The 20,346-nt window shown below is 43.3% G+C and overlaps 1 protein-coding gene across 2 annotated transcripts in view; it reads left to right on the top strand.

The window, feature by feature from the left end:
• Window positions 1-20,346, top strand: part of tspan9a (tetraspanin 9a) — a 93,499-nt gene that overhangs the window by 53,166 nt on the left and 19,987 nt on the right. For both annotated transcript variants that reach the window (XR_003928381.1, XM_030054421.1), the window contains exons 3-6: window positions 2,268-2,342; window positions 12,464-12,565; window positions 13,018-13,149; window positions 16,591-16,674. Coding sequence is in view for 1 of the 2 variants with exons in the window: in XM_030054421.1 (XP_029910281.1) it covers window positions 2,268-2,342; window positions 12,464-12,565; window positions 13,018-13,149; window positions 16,591-16,674 (393 nt within the window). In the remaining variant the exon portion in view is untranslated. The remainder of the gene's footprint in view (window positions 1-2,267; window positions 2,343-12,463; window positions 12,566-13,017; window positions 13,150-16,590; window positions 16,675-20,346) is intronic.

The following is a 20,346-nucleotide window of genomic DNA, read 5'->3' as shown; positions in this document are numbered from 1 at the left end:
TGCCTTCACCTGCGTAACAACTGTGAAGCAGAGAGAGGAAGCGTGAAGCCTGAGTGGGAGTGGGGAGGAGGAGGAGGAACTGAAGGAGAAAAAGAGCGTCTTAATGGGAATCTACAAATTCTGGGATTTCTAATTAAGTCAGTGCTAAATAGGCAACTGTTTCATATTTGGCCAAGATAATTCTGTTTTCAGCAGGGATGTGTGTTAGTTGTTGATTTTTTATTTAGATTTTTTTCTGCCTGTCCGTCCGAGCAAACCCAGAGGTGGGCGGGGGCCAAAAACATCAGAGTGGTTTTCGATCTCCTGGGGCGAACAGATCTGAGCTTCCACCTTGACATATTATCTCTGACGTTACTCTGTGAACAACTCTCTTTGGATTAGAAATATTCAAGCCCAGACGTTCTTGCTGTTTTCCTCCCTGCCAAAAACTGGTGTAGTGAAGAAAAAAAACACACAAAAACAAACAAATACAAAAAAAAAAAATAAAAAAAATAAAAAATGAAATCTGGGAGAGAAAACACTGAAGTATCTGGCTGAAACAGCAAGCCTCAGAACCTTGAAAGAATCGCTAGCAAATGAGAACACATCCACAAAGGTGTGTGCACGCACGCACTTTCAATTATGTGTGCACACAGACATATGCACGCACACACACACACACATATATATACACACACTGCTATGCACGGAGCTGTAATAGCACCATTATTGTTGTCTACAGAATGTGTTTCTTTGACTTTCAGCACCAGGAAAAATGTGACAAACACACTGTGAAGGGCTTGCAATCAACAGTGATACGCCAAACTGGCAACCTAGAAATCCGACAAACAATAAGCTGTTTTAGCTATTTCATTTGGGCCTTGACACACATGATAAAACCCCCCCGCCCGCAATAACACCCAAGAAAAATTAGTAGTTTCTGCTCCTTGTGCCTCTTCCCACGCTGTGCAGAAGAGATTGGTAAATATTAAGCTGAAGTGGAGACACGAGGAAAGAAGAGAATAGCAAATGAGATGCAGGGCTGTGTGGGAAATTAATCTTAGGAGGTGTTAAACCGTCTTACCCTCCTCTCACACCTTCACAAACCCTGTGGCTCTGGGATTCTCCTACTCTCCCTCTGTCTGTCACCCTCACCACTTCCTCTGGCTCCCTCTCTCTCTTTCTCTTTGTGTTTTCCCTGCTTGTGTGTGTGTTGCTGTGTCTTTTTAATGAAGGGTCTTGGTTGTATCTCCAGCTCCAAAATCCAGGCGTTGGGCCGCGCCGTGTCAGTGCTTTCATGTGCATGGGGCAGGGTTTTTCTTTGTGAATGCCAAAAGAAAATCAAGTAGACAGTACCAAATAATGAAACAAAAGAGTCTGTTCTCATACCAGATTCGTACTCGCAGCTACAAAAAAAAAAAAAAAAAAAAAAAACAGCGCACTGTAATGTTAAGTGACATTCTTTGAACGGAACCAGAGCTCAACTAATGCGAAGCAGGTGATAGAGGGACTTTGAAATAGCGTGGTAGAAAAATAAGAGTGTTTAGGGCAGATGGGTGTGAACACTGGGCCTCATCTCTGACGAATTGGGATCAGGTCCCAACACATGCGATAAGTTTGCCACTGTGTCTGAAGTTTTCTTTTTCAGGGGGGACATTTTTATTATTTATCCAAAACCAAAATCTAAACCCGCATGTGGGGCAAGCCAGACTTAATAACAGCGTATACAATATATTCAGACAGCACATACATCCAAACCCAAGCACTAAACCTAGCTTTAACCTAATTGTTCCAGTGCAGTTGCAGATTAATGCACTTAGCCATGGGTAGGCATAGTTCAAATATTGCACCGGTATAGCACAATCAAATGTCTGTATAGTAGCAGTCAAGGGTGTTTAATCTTTTCATAAGGTATCATGTAAATGTGGTGTGAGGGCAGTTTGAAGAGAGCGGCTGATTAGTGCCACTTGGATGTAAAAATTCAAAAAAAAAAAAAAAAAAAAAAAATGGAAAAGAAAAGCTGTCCTTGTGATTTTGACTCATGTAATGACTGTTTTTCCTCTCATCTATATATAAATGTCTGCGGTAGAGACATGTTTTCTTTGACTCATATTCAAAATGTTTGCTTTGGCAAGGCTAGGTAGATTTACAGTATTTGCAAAGCAGTTGTTAAAAGCGACCCCCCCCCCCTCCCCTCCTCTCTCTCTCTCTCTCTCTCTCTCTCTCTCTCTCTCTCTCTCTCTCCCTTTCTCCCTTTCTCCCCCTCTCTCTCTCTCTTTCTCTGACAGTTCTTCATTGTCCTGCTGATAATTCTCCTGGCAGAGCTGATATTGCTCATCCTGTTCTTTGTGTACTCAGATAAGGTAAGTTATTTTTTCATGTCATGCTTAAATGTTATAGCTTGTATTTCTCATTGTTCTGCCTCACTCCCCGGCTCCATCCTTGAGGTATTATGCAGTCTATAGTTACGTGATAGTGCACCCATAAAATAGGTTGCTTTCTGTACACCAGTCCATACCTCAGAGTTTGAATGCATAGGTGTGCACAAACACAATGCGCGCACAGGGATCCAAACCCCGCAAAGCAATAAAAGGTGTGAGTGAGATATACATATCCATGCTCCACTTGCTTCAGAGTGTCACAAGTTTCCCCTTACACACTCTGTTGTTTCTCAGGCAGAAGGTTAAATGTCTTCACCATACCATTAACCCAGCGGTCAAAGGTTAGACCACACAATACAGCCCAATCCCCACCAGTTGGCTCCTTGTAATTGGTCCCAAGCTTCTGGTGTGTGTGTGTGTGTGTGTGTGTGTGAGCTCCTGGTCCTGAGCTTTAGATCAGCATTTCCCATGACCCCTGCATGGGGCCAAGCTAGGTTCGGTGGCTATGTCGGGAGAGCACATGGCGTTATGTAAAGCTCCGGATATTACTGACAGCCACGCGGGGAAACGAACACGAGTCCTCTTGATGTTCGAGTCGGATCACCCCCCCCCCCCCAAATGTTTGCTACCCACAATGACAAATGTCTTGTTCAGGACGAGCGCCGAAGACTTCTATCTCTTTTCAAGGACATATGGTTGATAGATGTGTCTATTTATACATTCAAAGTCTCGATGCTCCCCTCTGGGATGTCGGCTAATTCTCCCTCTTTGTTCTGAGGTTATTGCTCAAACTTAGTCTCTCAGGCAGATAAAGGAATTAATTTAGCAGCCAATCCATTCTAAGATTTGGATCGGGTCTCGTAGGCACACTCTGTCAGGAGTAAATATGTCTGTTGCCTTATCTCTCAATATTGCCAGCTTAACTTTTAGGGGAGAAAAAAAAAAAATCAAACTCAGATCCCCCCGGTGGAATCTTAATGTGGAGCCCCTCAGCTGCACAGCGGCGCCTTCCAATCACCTGTGAAGTTAAGAAAAGATGGCCAAGTGGGTCTGAGGATTTCCTGAATATGAATTGGTATGAGCCTGCATTAGCCGGTGTTAGAGCTTCAGCTGGGGAGAATTGTCTCATCCACATCGGTTACAGTGGATGTATCACGTTTTATATTTCCCCTGTCTCAGCAAATAACAGGGAGTTTATCCTGATGGGGGCATAATTGTAGATGAAACCGTGATAATGCCGATCGCTCCAAAATATATCTCCCTGTATTGGTCTTCAAATGTCATTGGAATGTGAGGCCATTATAACAAATTAGACGTTATTGGAGGTGACATTTGCAGACAGCCTCCAAACAAGAACCAAGGCACACTTGAGGAAACGGCGTGACACTAATATTTTATTCAGACGGTATTATATGTTAAGGAATGTCAGGGGATTAGATGAAGGGCGACTGGTATCCGTCACAAAGGGTCTTCACATATTGCTTTCCCTTTTCGTCTCGGCTTGCCTCTCGCCAGCGAAATTTCGTATGCCGTGTGAGGCTCTCCCCGTCTTCCACTACAGGCTGTGATCAGAGGAATCGCTAATTCGCTTCTCCTATTTGATCTTCTAATCACAACGCATTTATTAACAAGTGTGGAAGATATACGGCACTTGGCAGCATTTAAAAGTGTATTGACAGAGGCCTCTAAAATAGATATTTTAGTCTTTCAAACAGGTCATCATTAAGTCATGAGTGATGCCTCTGTGAACCGCGATCCTACTGGGTGACAAGCTGTTGACTAGATGTGGAGAAGAAGTGAACATATCTGCTATGCCAGAGGAAGACACTATTACACCTCTTTCATTTTCTCTGTCTGACTCTCTCTCTCTTTCTCTTTTTCTCTTTCTCTCACACACACACACACTTACTTCCACTTCCATCTCTCCTTACCATCATTAGAGGTTCCCCTTCGGGTATGACAGCCACTCAGGTACTCTCATGTAGGACTGAAACATTTAATTGACTAGTTGGTTGCCAGAATACGAATTGATCTGATGAACTGATTAATTGTTTTAGTCACTTATCAAGTAAAAATCCGGAATATCCCGAGATCACCGAGATGCTAAGATTTCCCCAACTTTCTCCTTTCATATATTCTGAAATCAATAATTAGAGCTCTTTTTTTTTTTTTGGACTGCTGGCCTGAATAAGGAAGCAATTCGAAGCCATCACTTGGGCTCTGCTGATTTCTGATAAGCATTCTGCATTTTTGACATTGCATAGACTGGATGATTAATAGCAAAGATAACTGATAGATTAATGGACAATGAACATAATCAATTGCTACCTTGTTCCCTCATGTTCTTCATGCAGCATCTCTCTCTCTCTCTCTTGCTCTCTGTCCCTCTCACTCTCCCTTTCTCTAACTCTCTCTCATTTTTTGTCTCCTCTAACCTCAGTGTATTATAGCGTTGCCTCCAGGTATGTCTTACAGGGGTGTAACCCTTCCTCCCTCTTTAGTCCAGGGGTGTTAAGCTCTCTGATTAGATGCTGTGTAGAGGCTGTAGTATAATAAAGGCTGGCCCTGCAGTTAGCAACCAGCTGACTACAGCAGATGGCTGGGCCGCAGACCAGATTACAGCCATCCGTCTTTAGCGCTGTGACCTCATTGTACTGCAAGTCGACCCGCCGACACACTGGGCCGAACACAGATGAAGGTTTATTAGCCCAGAATGAGGAATCCGAGCCTGGCAGGGAGGCGATGGAGCAAATGCTCAGGGCAGGAGGGGAAGGAGGGCGATTGGCACGGTGGGAGAGCAGGTGGGCCTGGGTGGCAGACAAAGGGAGGTGAGATGTCTGTGCAAGAGAGGGAGGGAAGGGAGATGTATTCAGCGAGGAAGGTGTTGGAGAAGAGAGGAATGAAGTGCAAAGATCAAGTGTAAAAGGGCTAAAGGGACAAAGTAGGTGAAGTCGGACGAGAGGAATGGATGTAGTAAAGGGAGAAAACTCGGATGCCGCTCACAGATTTGCATGTGGCTAAATTGAAGAGCGCTCAACTGTTCCGGCTTGCCGCTGCTCTTTGACGAGAGATCATTTTTGTTACCTTGGCAGCAGCAGTTTGCAGTGGCTAAATAAAAAGTTCAGGGTAGCTAATGTTAAGGTCTAAATAAAGAAAAGTTGGTTTAGTTCCTAGGATACAATGCAAATTGCTTACCGTGGTGGCAGTGTCACACGCTCCGTGTCTCCCAGTCAAAACCGGCAACATTAACGTCAGTGCATGGCAGAGCCTGTGTTTTTTTTTTGTGACTCTGTGTATAGGAAAACCTTGAGAATGTGAGTTTATTAAAGATGATGAAAGGGCAAAGATATAATGCAGAGGACACCTCAGACATTTACTGAAATGAGAGAAGGAGGGTAAGAGCGCTAAAGGTGGGAATGGCTTGCTACTTCCATCACAACAGTGTTGACTTCTGACACTTCCAGTCATATTTTGCAGTGCTGCAGGGAGAATTATGTTACATCTTTGACCATGTCTTATTTCTTCAACACCAATTACAGAGTAGGAGCGGAGTAGAGTAGAGTCGCTGTGTCCAGTGCCCAGACCTTTGGCTCCCAGGCAAGGATCTATGGACTTACAAGGGGACTAAAGGATCCTGTTTAATGATCTCCTCTGGCTCAGAGGTTGTTTCTCTCTATATCGTTTTTTACGCTCATATACGAGGCATTTGGTTAATCCTCTTATCCGGAGTAATGCAATGAGCACAACAACAGAGCACTGTTAAATTCAATTCCTATGAGTCAAAGGGTGTAAGAGTTGGGGTGTCCTGAAAATTTCCCTGTGACCCGAGAATGATCATACAAGAGAGGCGGCGGTTTATGAATACCAAAATAACAGCCAAGAAAAGAGTTAGGCAGAATATGTACTTCTTTTCAACTTGGGAGCAAATTAGAGCGTGTACAAGAGAAAGATTCAGCGGCGAGAGGGTGACATGAGGTACTTCTTGAAGAGATGAATTTTCAGCCCATGACAGAAGATTGAGTGTATTGCTCTGTGAGATGCCGTCTGAGTCTACTGTTACACAGTCTACAGCTCACTGGAGATAAAGCAACACCCCCTCCGTGATCAGATAAAATGTTTGCTTTTTTTCCATTCAAGGTGCTGTAGCAACCTGCCAGGTCCCTGTAGAACGGCTATGCATAAACAGTGCGAATAAACACCGCATAGATAGTGTTTGGGGAAATTATTTTATTGTTGAAACCGCGGCGTTCTGTTTTGGTTTTGGTAGTTATTTAAGAATTCATAGAGTAAGAGCTACACCTCATGACTGGAGATGGAAGGGGTGAGGATGGGGTGAGCAGAGCAGGGAATAGAAATTGAATGTGAAGACGACGGAAAGGCACATGGGATTGGAGAAAAGAAGAACAGAGAGGAGAAGGAGGAGAAGAGGGTGTTGCATAGTGACAGTGCAGTTTGCCTAGAGTCATTGCTGCTCATTTCCCATTATACAGGTGTGATTGTGCAGCAGGCAGGTAGTCAATATGCGGTGCACTGATGTGTAGAGAGTAGAGTAAGGAACAGGTAGGTCTGCAATAAAAACAGCTTTGAGGCAAGAGATTTCGAAGGGAGGAGTTGCATGGCATTACATGCGTTCTTTGGCCAAATCCTTGGTTATCCTACAGTGACGCGTGGCTCCTGGCTACCTCTAAGCTCCGTCGCCCTGTCAGCATGGGCCGGAGATGGCAGACTAGTCACAAATTACATTTTTCATCTCACTATATTTTTCTGTGTATGTCACATTTATTATATTTTCTCTTTCTCTCTTTTTCTTTCTCGGTCTCTCATGCAATGTGCTCACTGGATGAATTAGTGCCTAACCCAGTACCTTTTTTTTTTTTCCAGTGTAATTGTCCTGCAGAGACAACTTATTTATCAGGATTTAAGGATTCTAATAGCATTTGAAAATTGCAGTTGCTCAAGGTGATAAATTGCAATTTGTGGAGCATTAATAAATTGCAGATACGGTGCTATTAGCTCACTCGTATGACCGTCTCCCTGCCTTAATAAGCAGTGCAAGCCTGTAATTTGCGAGGAACTCCAGATACCTCATTCACCTCACATCGGCAATTAAGAAATACAAGAGAATCAGCCCCGAAGCCCTGTCAAATGTCCCGCCGTGGCAGAATGTACACCGTCAGCTCGCTTGTCGAAGTTTGTCACCAACGTGGCACAGATTTGGCCTTTGAAAATTAGATTCTTTGTGAATAGAGCGGTGACAAGATCAGATCCTTTTCACCCAGTCGCCGAATTTAGTTCAGAGCTGTCAGCTGAGTCGAGGCCAGGGGGGGTCCGATTGTGAGTATATGCAGGTTTCCATCCGTACAATGAACCATTCCAAAAAAAAAAAGGAACTCACCTCCAGTCCACACCCATTCAGAAAGTTATTTAAAAAGTAATCCCGTCCAGTGGCAAAGTAATTTACGCCTCTTGCCTACTCACCCGTTTCAGCTCAGTCCAACTTTAACCTGCGAAACGGCACGACGGACTGATTCTCAACCAGTGGGAGATCAGGGGAGATTGACTATTCTGAGCCAATTCAACTACACAGCCTTTTCCTCTTTGTCACAAATGCTTTCCTTCATCTCCGAACGAGGATCAAATCCAGATTCTTTTGATGTAGCATTAGTTGCATGCTGAGACAATGCTAAACCCTAGCCTCTAGTAGTATTTGTAGTAGAAGTACTGACTATGTTTCGCCCTGCCAGTTGTGGTCTGACCACACCTCAGCATGCCTTCAGTAAGGAGCAAATAATCATTGAAATCACCTGGTTTAGTCTTTGGTTGGAATGAAAACCTGCATACACTTGGTCCTCCATGGCACATGAATGGACACAAGGCTAATCCATAATCCACGTCTAAGCAATACAACAAATTTAATGTCTGTGCCTTATTTTGCCACGCGTCTGCTAGTTTAATATCTGATATCAACCCAGTACAATTTCATATCTATTCTATTTCTGTTCTATTTCATTTTTAACTATTAAATCATGGTTTCACATATAAGTCCCTTTAAATTTTTGTTCATCCGGTTGGAAAGCGATGCCAGCAGCACTGCAGGGGTGGGGCAGTGTCCAAACCCACATGAAACAGATAGAGGAAATGATTTGAAGTGGGCCGTTTCCTTTCTGACCCGTCCTGCCCAGCCGTCTCCCTGTCTACTCACTGACAGATTCCCAATCTCTCCTTGGTCCTCCAGGTTAAGATGTCATCAAGCTAAGGACTCATACCTGACAGAAATCTATAGCACTTAATGACCCTATTGTGGCGTTGTTAATGCCTCCCTATACTAGCTGAAGGCTTTACCTGAAAGCAACGTATGGTGGTAGTGGGAAGGCAGCAGCGAGGAAAACTCCAGATACCATATGTGCATTGTTTGTAGCACTGAATAGAGAAAATGCAGCTGTTTTGAAATCCACTTAAGCTCGACTGCATGACTGGCTTTCTTTGTGGTTGCACCATTTTATGAGTGGCTAGAATCCATCAGATCATTACAGATGCCTGAATGACAAGCAGACAGGCACTAAGAGAAAAATCCACTGCCCACTCTCGTTTCCTGTTTGTGCAAAGAGACTGAAAACAAACACCCGGCTGTGTGGAAAATAGCATTTCTTAACATGCCCTATGCCTTGCCATTATGTGTATATGCACTTATCTCTCTCTCTCTCTGTCTCTCTCTCTCTCTCTCTCGCTCTCTCTCTCTCTCTGTCCACTGGACAAGCAGAGTCATGCTAGATTCCTATGATGAATGTGCTGTCCTGTATTGCTGTGCGGGCTCGGTCAGCCCAGCGGAAACCACAAGCTTATCTGTGTAATGAGAAGTATGAGCTGTGTCTCGAAGCTTTGTCAACATACCACACAGGAGATATTTTGCCGATGCTTTTGGAGAAAACTTGAGATGAGTTACTTGTTACCAAAATACGGCCTCTGTCATTTATGAACGGTTTCCAGCGGCAGCGGCATGGGCATCAATCAAGAAGTTAGTTTTCTTTATCAGGAAAAAAAAAAAAAAAAAGAGGGTAATACAGCAAAGACGCGTTTGTATCTGTTCCTTTTGCACGAGGAAAATGGGTCAGAGTGTTGCATGATCAAATCCTTGTTTGTTCTGCAGTCATTTGTCTGCCTCTCGTTAGTGGTAAATCTGGATCATTAGGTTTCATTTCAGGCTGTAACAAAGACTTCCACACATGAAATGGAGGATGGTACAGAGAATTACTGGAGACACAGAAGATGATTTTTTTTTTTTTTTTATGGGGGTTCCCGTTCTCAAGTGGCTGCGTTACAGTGAGGAGTCAGTAATGAGCGAGCCAACATCACATAGCCCAGACAGAGAGAAGATACAGGATGGAAACGAAGTAAAAGACAGAGATTGATGATGCTGCTCTTCATCTCATTTTTCTGCACAAGGACTGATGCGATGGGGCCGGCAGCCTGAGGTGCAATACACAGATATGCTCCTCTGCATCAGCAAAGACACAGAGCGAGAAAAGAGAAGAAAAAAAAAAAACAATTTCAAATCACACTAATCTTATTTCAAAGGTTTTGGAGGTTTTTTTTTTTTTTAAATGAGTTATGCATGATTAATGATCACTAAAGCACTTTATTGCTCGGGAAATTTTAATTACTCAGTAAAAAAATCTGTTTGACTTTAATGTATAATTCAGCAAATAGTTTTCTTACACCTTCCAGCTTTGAAAACAAGAGTTTGAGGCTTTTTTCTATCAATCAATTCCTGAACCACTTTAATTAAGGTTTAATCATGGATTCCTCTATATGATCAAAGACGGTGTATGTTTCTCACATACAGTGTATAGAAGACAGGGCTCTCCTGCAGTTGTTAGGTCAGGTAGTTAGTAAATTGAAATGTGAAATTTGTGCTTCCTTTACAAGAGCAGGTGTCGTTATCTATTGCGTTTACCTGGTTTTGAAATCTTAGACCTTGACTGAGCAGCCTGCAAACAGTGTTTAGTCTTCCCACTCTAAGGAAAGATGGCGAATTGGAGAATCGCTGAGAGCACCTTCTTCAGTCGGGCCTTGACAGACAAGCCCCTGCTTCTCTTTTTGTATGGGGATTTTTTTTTTCTTTTCCCAGACACAACTCTGTTGCCTTAAGGTCTAAATGTTAAAGCAAGCATATTCCTTTTCTTGCCTCTGAAATAACTTGTATCGCCTGTAAAGATGCACAGCATGGTTCTCGCAATGAATGTCATTTTTCCAGCTTAATTACCCTATATTTGAAGCGCTTCTCAATCTGTCCTGGCAGTTAGCAAAGCCTCGTGGGCACGGCGGACTGCAGACGAACTGAGGCACTGATTGTATATCTCATTAACACATCCGATGAGATATTAATCTCCATCAGACATGACACAACCCTCAGCGCATTGTTGGGGGGTTCAGTCAAGAGGAAAATGATTTGCTGCCTTCCCTGAAGGGCATGTTGAAGCTCTGTGTGGACTGGAGCTGCACATAACATCTGTCAAGTCCTCAGTCATCACCCAAAAGTTAAAGCCATTGTGGTCTTGACTTTATTGGAGTTAACAAGCAAAGGTCTACCTGTAATTGAACTGCAGCATCATGTTAGTAATATCATAGGGTGTGCTTGCCCTTTTTTTGGTAGAAAATGCAAATGTCTCCACTGCATTTTGCGCTCTTAATTTTAACAAGCAGGTCACGTGGTACGCACTTTGTTTCCATAATGACCGGCTGCCGTTATCAGTAAGCAGTATGACCAACAGCACTGATATTCCCACACTGCAAAAGCGCAAAATCTTACCAAGATTATTTGTCTTATTTCAAGTCAAAAATGTCTTATTTCTAGTCAAAATATCTCATTACACTTAAAATAAGACATGATCAGCTCAGAAGTAAATTGTTTTTAGACAATTTTCACCTGTTTCAAGTGAAAATTCACTTGAAACAAGTGAAAATTTGCTTGTTTCATTGGCAAAATTTGCCAGTGGAAAAAGTGAAAATTCACTTGAAATAAGTGAAAATTAGCTAGAAACAAGAAACAAATTTTGCCAATGAAACAAGCAAATTTTCACTTGTTTCAAGCAAATTTTCACTTGAAACAAGAGACAGTTGTCTAAAAACAAGTTACTTCTGAGGTGATCATGTCTTATTTTAAGTGTAATGAGATATTTTGACTAGGAAAAAGACATTTTTGACTTGAAATAAGACAAATAATCTTGGTAAGATTTTGAGTTTTTGCAGTGCATAACACAGCCAGTGTGCCGTACACTGACTCTTTATGATCAGAGAGAGTAGCAACAGCTGCCAACTTTTCTGCCGGTGCTTTCTGCAGTTTCGTTCTGGTGGTTGTTGTAAACCTTGAAGCCCCTCTCTTCTTCTTCACCGGCTCATAAGAACTCAAGCCTTGAGATGCAGGCTCCTCCAAAAAGCCCGACTCAACTTTACAGAGCGTTTCATTTTGCCAAGAAAGACGACAGGTGCAGCTGTTTTCCCATTAACCTCCATCTCTCCATTCGTTGTCCACGCTGGCTTAATTCGTGAATAGGGTCACAGGCGGCTGGAGCCTATCCCAGCATGCAGTGCACGGCAGGCGGGGAAGCACCTCGGACAGGGCGCCGTTCCATCACAGGGCTAACGCATAAACCAACACACTCACTCGCTCACTCATTGAACCACACACACTCACATCTATGGGCAATTTAGAGTCACCAGTCGGTCTGACCTACATGTGTTTGGATTATCAGAGGAAAACCCACCGGGAGCGCACGCAAACTCCACACAGAAAGCACCAGAGCAGCGATTCAAACCCACAACCTTCATGCTGCGAGGCAACAGCGCTACCCACTGAGCCTCCAAGCTGCCGCCACTTAACCTCCATGTAGAAAATATGCAAAGAGCTTGAAAAGAGCAGAGCGCTGTGTAAAGAACAACAACTACACTCAAGCTTCGTCTTCACACTGCAATTTGAGGACTATAAAAATGCCAAGACGAGTGTGTGTAATTCTTGTACACCCCCTTACACCAAGGTCTATGACCAAGGCTGTTGTTTTTTTTATTTATTTATTTATTTATTCATTCATTTTATTCATCCCCAGGTGAGTGAGAATGCTAAGCAGGACCTGAAGGATGGGCTGGCTCTGTACAACTCAGACAACAACGTAGGCTTGCGAAATGCCTGGAATATTATTCAAGCAGAGGTACATGTTTGCACACACGCGCACACACACACACACACACACACACAAAGAAAGCACCACACATTATATACACAAGTGTGTGTATCAGAAACATTAGCAAGGGCTGTAATTCACATTACATCAAAATATGTCCCGGGGATGATGCCTTAATGCATTTATACTTGTTGAGAGCATCCATTTTCCTGTGATATCGTTGGGGTTTTTTTTTTCCACAGAAATTTTCCTGTTAATGTATTCCCTGGCTTGTAGCAGTAGCATTAATGGGGCACTGAAAGTGTGAACTCTGTGTTGAAGTATGCTTGTTATCCATTATTGCAGTCCTCCAGAGTGAGATAATAATTCCAATTCCACTTATTAAAACATTTATTAAAGTTTGTTTGAGGTCTCACACTGACAGGCAGCTTTTTCACATTCTGTGTGTGTGTGTGTGTGTGTGTGTGTGTCACCTGCAGTGGAAGTGCTGCGGTGTGACAGCATACACGGACTGGCATGAGGCTCTGAAGGAGAAGGTGGTTCCTGACCGCTGCTGCCAGGAGCACTACCAGGACTGCGGGCGCAACGCCACCAACATGTTCTGGAACAGGGTGAGTCGGCCTCGTCTGGCCTCCGATGCGACAGCAAACAAGGCCAGCAAACCTGCAGTCCTCCAACGTGTGAAATGAAAGTGCCTTCCTTTGTTAGTTAGGTGTGATGGTGTGTTTTTTTTTTCCCACTAGTGGAATCAGCTCCAGCCAAGTCATCATCAAACCTTAATGTCACCTCCAAAGACACATTTAGGAGGAATCTTCACTTACAACGGTGTAAAGATACAAGGATAAAAACATGCAAACATAAAAATGATAGAAATGGAGAAATAAACAGAGACATGCAATGAATAGAATTAAACAAAATAAGCAGATGAAAGAGTAATTAAGAGTGATTAATTCAATTCCTGTCTTGAATGTCCAACAAAGAAACGTTCTAGCGTCCCCCCACAAAGCAAACCTTCAAGAAGCTGCAGCCATTTCTATTAGAATGGAGTTAATTGGTGATTACCACAAACAGTAGCAAAAAGTTTGTTTTTTTTAATTCTCAAACTCTTTTCACAGCGTAATCCAAGTCTTGACTCTCCATTTATATGTTCTGCATATCCCATGCCACTGTACTTTAATTAAAATATTGCTATATAAACCATTTCCAGAAAAGGCTTTCATGCAGAAACACCAGTTCATGGCTGCTTTGCACGATAAGCAAATTGAAGACCCACCTGTGTCTTGTTCCTCGGCCAGGAGTCTTACTCATTACAGTGATTGACTTAATGTGAACTGTCAGTGTCTTATACATGCGGGGCCTCATTTATAAAACTGTGCATGGATTATACGTGCAAAGGTTGCATAAGCACAACGCAAGAAAAAGTAAGTATCCAAAAAACAAAAAACAAAACAGTTTTATAAAACTGTATATACACACACCCCTAAATGCCCTTCCCTTTAATGAATTACAAAATTACCTGAACACGTACATGAGCCTCAACTCTTCTCGTGTTGTGGAGAAAACGGGGAGTGCAGGACAAAGTAGGAAGGTGGTGGAGGCAAGAAAGGAGATGAAGTTCGGGTGGCTCAGTAGAGGTTTCAAAAATATTTACCGAGGAGGAAGGGAAGAAGATTACTCCCATGACTGCAATCGAGGGTCTTTTTTGTGCAGTTTGTTCGACCTTTTTTGTTATTTGTCATTTGTTTATTTTACCTTTATCATACGTTTCATTTAAATCCTACTGCAGCCTATTGAGCTGCAGTATATAGTTTGCAGTTTCTAAAATTTGCAGAATACTGTTCTCTTTTCTAAAAAAAAAAAGTAACTCTGCATTTTTATTTATCTATTTATGTAGTTAGCAAGTTAGTTAGTTAGTCATTTATTTAGTTATTTATTCCCTCTGCTTATGTAAAAGCTCTGCAAACATAGACGACTTCTGCTTGAGTTATGTGCAGCAGTGAAAAATGTGAGGACCGTGACCAAAATAAATAGTAGGCGGTCTGACATAAACAAAGCTGCCAACAAGTAGAGCCTTACCGAGCATCCTCACAGTGTCGACAGCAGAGCTCACCGCTCTAGACGAGCATCCAGCATCAATAATTAAGTCCACATGATTGGAGCGGTGCCAGGTAAGGAGGGGGACACGGATTTGGCTGATAATACCGCTGCGAGTGAACCAGGTGGGCTGCGGGCCACTGCTCAACCCTGTTTGTGGAAATACTGCACCAAACAGCACTCAGTATATTTCTCAGACTGTATTGGTGTGTTATGTTTATTATTATGCCTCTCAACACGGCTGGCGTAATGCATCTTACATGCCTGACCTGTGCCAAAACAACCATGGCACGTCATTATGCACCACCAAGCCTTTTATAATATTTCTTTGTCAGTCGGTCCATTGGTTTAACATCTTCAGTTTGTCTTAATTATTGGGTCCCCACCGCTTCTGAGCACATAGTAAAATATAGACCTAATTACAAACCGAGAGAGGGCTTTTGGATAATCTTGATGTGCAGGCTTTCGGAATAAAGCGAGTCAGGAGGTATTCATGCACAATGATGGAGATATTTTCATCGTATGGTTGTGTAATTGATATTAACTGAGTGAAAGGAGCATTTGAGCAATTCTTTCAGGCCCTGTTTTGTGCATAGGATTAGAAATGGGGCTCCTGCTCTGATCTGATATTAGTGCAAAATCCACAGCGTCCGCGGCCTCAAATGACTTCTACTTGCTGTAAAACAGAGCATCATAAATAGTGACATCATCATCTCGCACTAGTGGCTGTAAATTAAAAATTTTAACGAGTAAAACCTTCACAAAACTTTAAGCATCTTTTCTCATCCACCTATACCTTCAAATAAAATCAGATTTCTCTGCTAAAGTGACATCCTGCTGGTTTGCACTTGTGAAGGATCCCTCCCTGCACTAATGCCGCCCAAACATCCTGTTTCAACAGGAACACCGTAAAATCCAGAGGGAGTCCATTTCATGGGGTCTTTAACTACAGTCAGTCTGTTCAGTAGCTCTTTTACAATTCACTGCGCGACAGTAAAGCTTCAAAGTTTTCCTCTTGAATTTCGGTCACGCTAGGAACTTTTTTTTTTTTCTTTTTTTTTTTCCATTATGCATTAGACAACAATTCTCTTTCCCCAAAAACCTTCCAGCGCAACGTTCGCGACTCCCCTCCTCATTACAAGTCTAATCTCCTCCTTGGTCTGGTATGTGGTTTGTTAGCCAGGCCAAAGTAGGGGATTAAAAGCTATAATATAATTGCCAAAATGAGAATAGGCAGATAGAGTGCCGACCCATTTGGGGATGCACAGCTTTAAAAGCCTGTGTGTAATCCTGCCCAGAGGACACGGCCACATACTGTATGGTGTAGTAAAGCACGCTGCTGCATCACCCACACTCAGCAAGTGGCACCATTGCAGAGCTGAAAGCACCACGGGTCTCTCACCCCACGCCCCCCTACACCCAGCGGGTGAAATTTACTGACCTGTGAATGAACCAGGTGGGAATACACTTAAGAGCTCACAATGAAGTACTCGCTGCTTAAGTGGTATTCAGCTGGGCTTTTTTTTTTTTTTTTTTTTTTTTTTTTTTTTTTCCAATGCAAAACACCACTTAACATGTTCCATATTTCTTAGCCTCTATATGCAAAATGAATCTCTCCTTAATAATTCACACCTGCAGTGTGCCCATCAAGGCATCAGTGTCTGTAGCCATGTTTTATTCATTTTTCATTATATAGGTGTTATTTCTGTTATTCTCTGTACAGTTTACGTCCACTCGTCTAGTTAGGCTAAGGTAGAGACTGGTACGTTTAAGAACTATTTTCTGGCAAGATTGCAGCTTGCCGGTTGCTAGCTGAGCCTCGCTATTTAACCACGGGAAGCTCATGGAAAGTGGCTATTTTTGATCCACCATGCTACGTGCAAAAATAAAAACTGAGTGGCCCGATTCCTATGTGACACTGAAAAATGCACTTCACAAGCTGTTTCTGTCCCTTTCAGGGCTGCTTCGAGAAAGTGGAGGAGTGGCTGGATGACAATAAACACCTGCTGGGAACCATAGGCATGGTCATCTTGGTAGTGCAGGTACGAAGCTTGCTGATGAATTGCTTTTGATCCCGTTATCCGTCTTTCTCCAGTGTGTCTTTTTTTTACATTCTCTCGCTATTTCTTTTTGCACTGCAGAGTTCGTGTGTGTCTATATGCATGCGTGTGTTTGTCTGCTTTCCTGGCAACATGTTTTATAAATGTACACATGTCTGTGGCCTCTGCGCCGGTGCCATCCTCCTGTGAGAGATAGTCTGGTTATGAGGGCTATGCTCAGTGGGCGTACTGGGCACCTACACATCTTGAAATATTGAAGCTGCTGTCTACTGCACCCTGATCCTGTCTGAGAAAATCAAAGCCACCTGGCTCCTTGCCTAGCAAGCTGCAGCCATGCATCAGAAACCATCAGAAGATAGGAGGAGAGGTTTGCTGAATATCAAGGAGAGGCATAGAGTCGGGGGGAGAAAAGGCCCTGTAGGGAGAGGCGATAAACATTCTTCTTGTGACAGTCACTTCTTGCCTTGCCCTCAGTTTTACCTGTCTACCTCTCTGGCTTTACCTGTCTATCCCACTGCCCCACTCACCTCTCAGCCTTGGCCTTTTCACTCTCTTGTGAGATCTCATCCTGTTTTGCTTCATGTGGAGGTGTAATTTATGTATATGTAGGGGATTTCCCTATATGGCATATATGTCCATATTTAAACACCTACTGTACTGACAAACCATATATATATACAACATATTGCCAGACTATCCATATCAGCCAATATCAGCTTTAAAAAGCAATATCAGAGTCACTCCGAGAAGTATTTTTACTGTGTATATTTGGCTGATCGTGAAAATTTTTTTTCCAGGTGTGTGTCACTATTAAAGCTGTAAAATTAGCTACAGAAGAAAACTTAACTTGTAAAAAAAAAAAAAAAAAACTCTTTATGATCTCAAGACAGGCCTGTGTGTAAAGTCTTGCACCTGCATTTGTGTTACGATTCTTCTTAAAGTCTCTGGAGCTGCGTTGGGTGGATGGAGCACCATCCCTCTAAAAGATGTTCCCTCATCTGGTGGTTTGATGGTGGTGGTGGTGGTGGAGAGCGCTGTCTGACACATCAGCCCAAAACCTCCCATTAGTGTTCAGTTGGACTGAGATCTGGTGGCTACAAACATCATTTTCATCCTCATCAAACCGTTCAGTGAGCCTTCATGCCCTGTGGCTGGGGCCATTTCTCTCCCATCAGGAGAGAAATGTTTCATCAGAGGATAAAGGTGATCACTTAGAATAACTTTGTATTGATTTGCATTGAGTCTTCCCTCTAAGGACCCAAATCATGCCAGGAAAATTCTCCTCACGGCGTAAGTGAGCCAGCAGACCCCGCCTCACTGTAACGGTCAAGCCATTCGGGCCTGTAGCGCTCTCTTTGTGTATGCCACACATGCACTCTTCCACTTGTCCAGAATACGGTGAAGGATTACTCATCTGACCCCATCACTTTTTATTCCCCCCCACATCTCCGTAGACCAGTGCCTACCTTTTTGTGCACCACTGAACTCTGAAATGCGCATTTGTCTTTGTAATGAGGGCTTTATGTACTGCAACCCCAGTGTAATACCCCTCTCTCTGTACAGTATTTTTTGGAAGGATGGTGCTCCATCCATCTAGTGGATTTCCAGAGTCTTGTAAAGTTCCTGCCAAGGAGCGCTGAAGCTCTTCTGGCAGCCCATGGAGGCTCACCACCTCATATTTTATGTATATTTGGTTAATTTGTCACACATCTTTATATGACCGTATAACGGCAATATGTTTTTCATATAGGACTATATAACTGTGAGTATGACAGCCTTTCTCTGGTATAGGGGCCTCTATATTCACATATTAGATTTCGATATGGGGAGTTTTATTCCCTGTCCCTGGGCCAACTTTTCTCACATTAGCCGTCTGCGCTCCAGCTTTTTCTCAGGTTTGTCATGTTCTTGCACCTGCTAGACGTTCCTGTCTCGATAGTACCATGCCATCTTTGCTTCTCACCCTTTCAGCTACTAGTCTAAGGGTGTCTAACTCCCCCGGGTGTGATTCTAGTAGCTGGCACATACAAATTGAGGGAAATGGCTTTATTGTGAACATAACCGCCGCCTGTTCCCCCTTCCAGCCTTAAAGTATCATACCTGCCTGTCACTTACCTCTCAATATTTCGGTTCATTCTATGCATCAGGCCCTTCACCTTCACTTAATTTCCTTTCTGCTTCGCCATCCCTCTTTGCTCTCTTCTCGCCGCTCTCCCCGGGCCTGTCAGTGACTCTTGTCCTGCTGTCAGGTCCTCCTAGTGCCAATCTAGGCTTCATTGAGAGTGAGGTAGCTTCGATGTGAAATCCCCCCCAGTAGAGTTCTTCAGCAGACTGTTAAACCTTTTGTAATACACTCAGGGGGGAAAAGTAGCGCCCGGGCTTCAGTTCAAAGTTCAACGCCAGCACCGAGCAAAAGCCAGCGTTCTGTATCGGCCAAGCTCAGACCACTATGTATTCATGAGAAGCTCACACACCCAATCCCATCCTGTTAGCTGGCTCTCACACAAAGACGCCCCCCCACCCCTCGACTCCCTCAGCACGCCTGCATTTATTCATTTATTTTGACTCACCTACTTTTGCTCTTCTCTTTTTCTCTTCTTCTACCCTGTCTGTCTCTGCTGTCAGTTCTTTTCTCCTCTAAACACACACACACACACACAAATGCACGCACAAATCACACATGCAGATCATACACACATATCAGGTCTGTTTGGAGGCTGATAAAGTCTTTGTGCAGACTTAAATCCCATAGCATAAGCTCGGCTGACATCAATTTTAATGATCTGGCTCGCTCTCCCTCTCCCTCTCTCTCTCTCTCGACACACACACACACACTTCTCTGAGTTAGGTGAGGGCGGGAGAGCGGAGAGACAGGCCTTGAGCCGCCAGATTAGCAGGATTGAAGGCAAGGTGAAAGACTTGACAGTAAAGAGCATCCTGAAAAGCTGATGCTCTATAAATCTTTACATTGTAATCTAATAGATGAAGACATAATGTGCGAGGGAAGTGGCTTATAAATGATTTAGTAGATTAACGAAAGGCATGTCAGACACTGGCACAGGTCCATAGGCATAACTAATGGAGTGCATAAAGGTTTCAAAAATTCCCACACTGTTGTGTAGTTATACATTACACTCGCACTGGAATATGGGTTTCGTGGATGCATGATCGGGCTGTGCAGAATCCTAAGGAAACAGCTGTCATGCCGTCATGCTTCGGAGGACAGTATATATCATCATCTGCCGGTGCGCGTCAGAGCCGCAGAGACGTGGCACACGAGGATAATTGGGTTCACGGTTGGTTTCAGAACACGGAGACGGTTTCTCATTGGTTCTGACTGTCTGACTTTCAGCGGCGTATTTACAGCCACATCACTCTGTTTATTGTTTCCCTGACTCTGTGTTGTACTTTGATTGACAGCAGCTTAAGGTAGTGTTTTCTTAAGAACCAGGGTTTGACTGGAACTAAAGGGAGAGAATCAGCAGCTTTTCCAGCCTAATAATATACTAAAGGGATCCCTGGTGGAGCCGGCTTCTCCTCTGTTTGCATCAACTGCACATTGCCTTTTTTTTTTTTTTTTTATAAGACTATGCACTACACTTTGCAGTTTCTGTGCCATCCAGACTTTGCCAGATAATGGTTTTAGGATCAGCC

The sequence above is a fragment of the Myripristis murdjan genome, chromosome 6 (genome assembly GCF_902150065.1).
Source record: "Myripristis murdjan chromosome 6, fMyrMur1.1, whole genome shotgun sequence".
NCBI classification, from domain to species: domain Eukaryota; kingdom Metazoa; phylum Chordata; class Actinopteri; order Holocentriformes; family Holocentridae; genus Myripristis; species Myripristis murdjan.
Note: the sequence above shows the minus strand (reverse complement) of the source record. Positions and strands in the feature narration are given on the sequence as shown.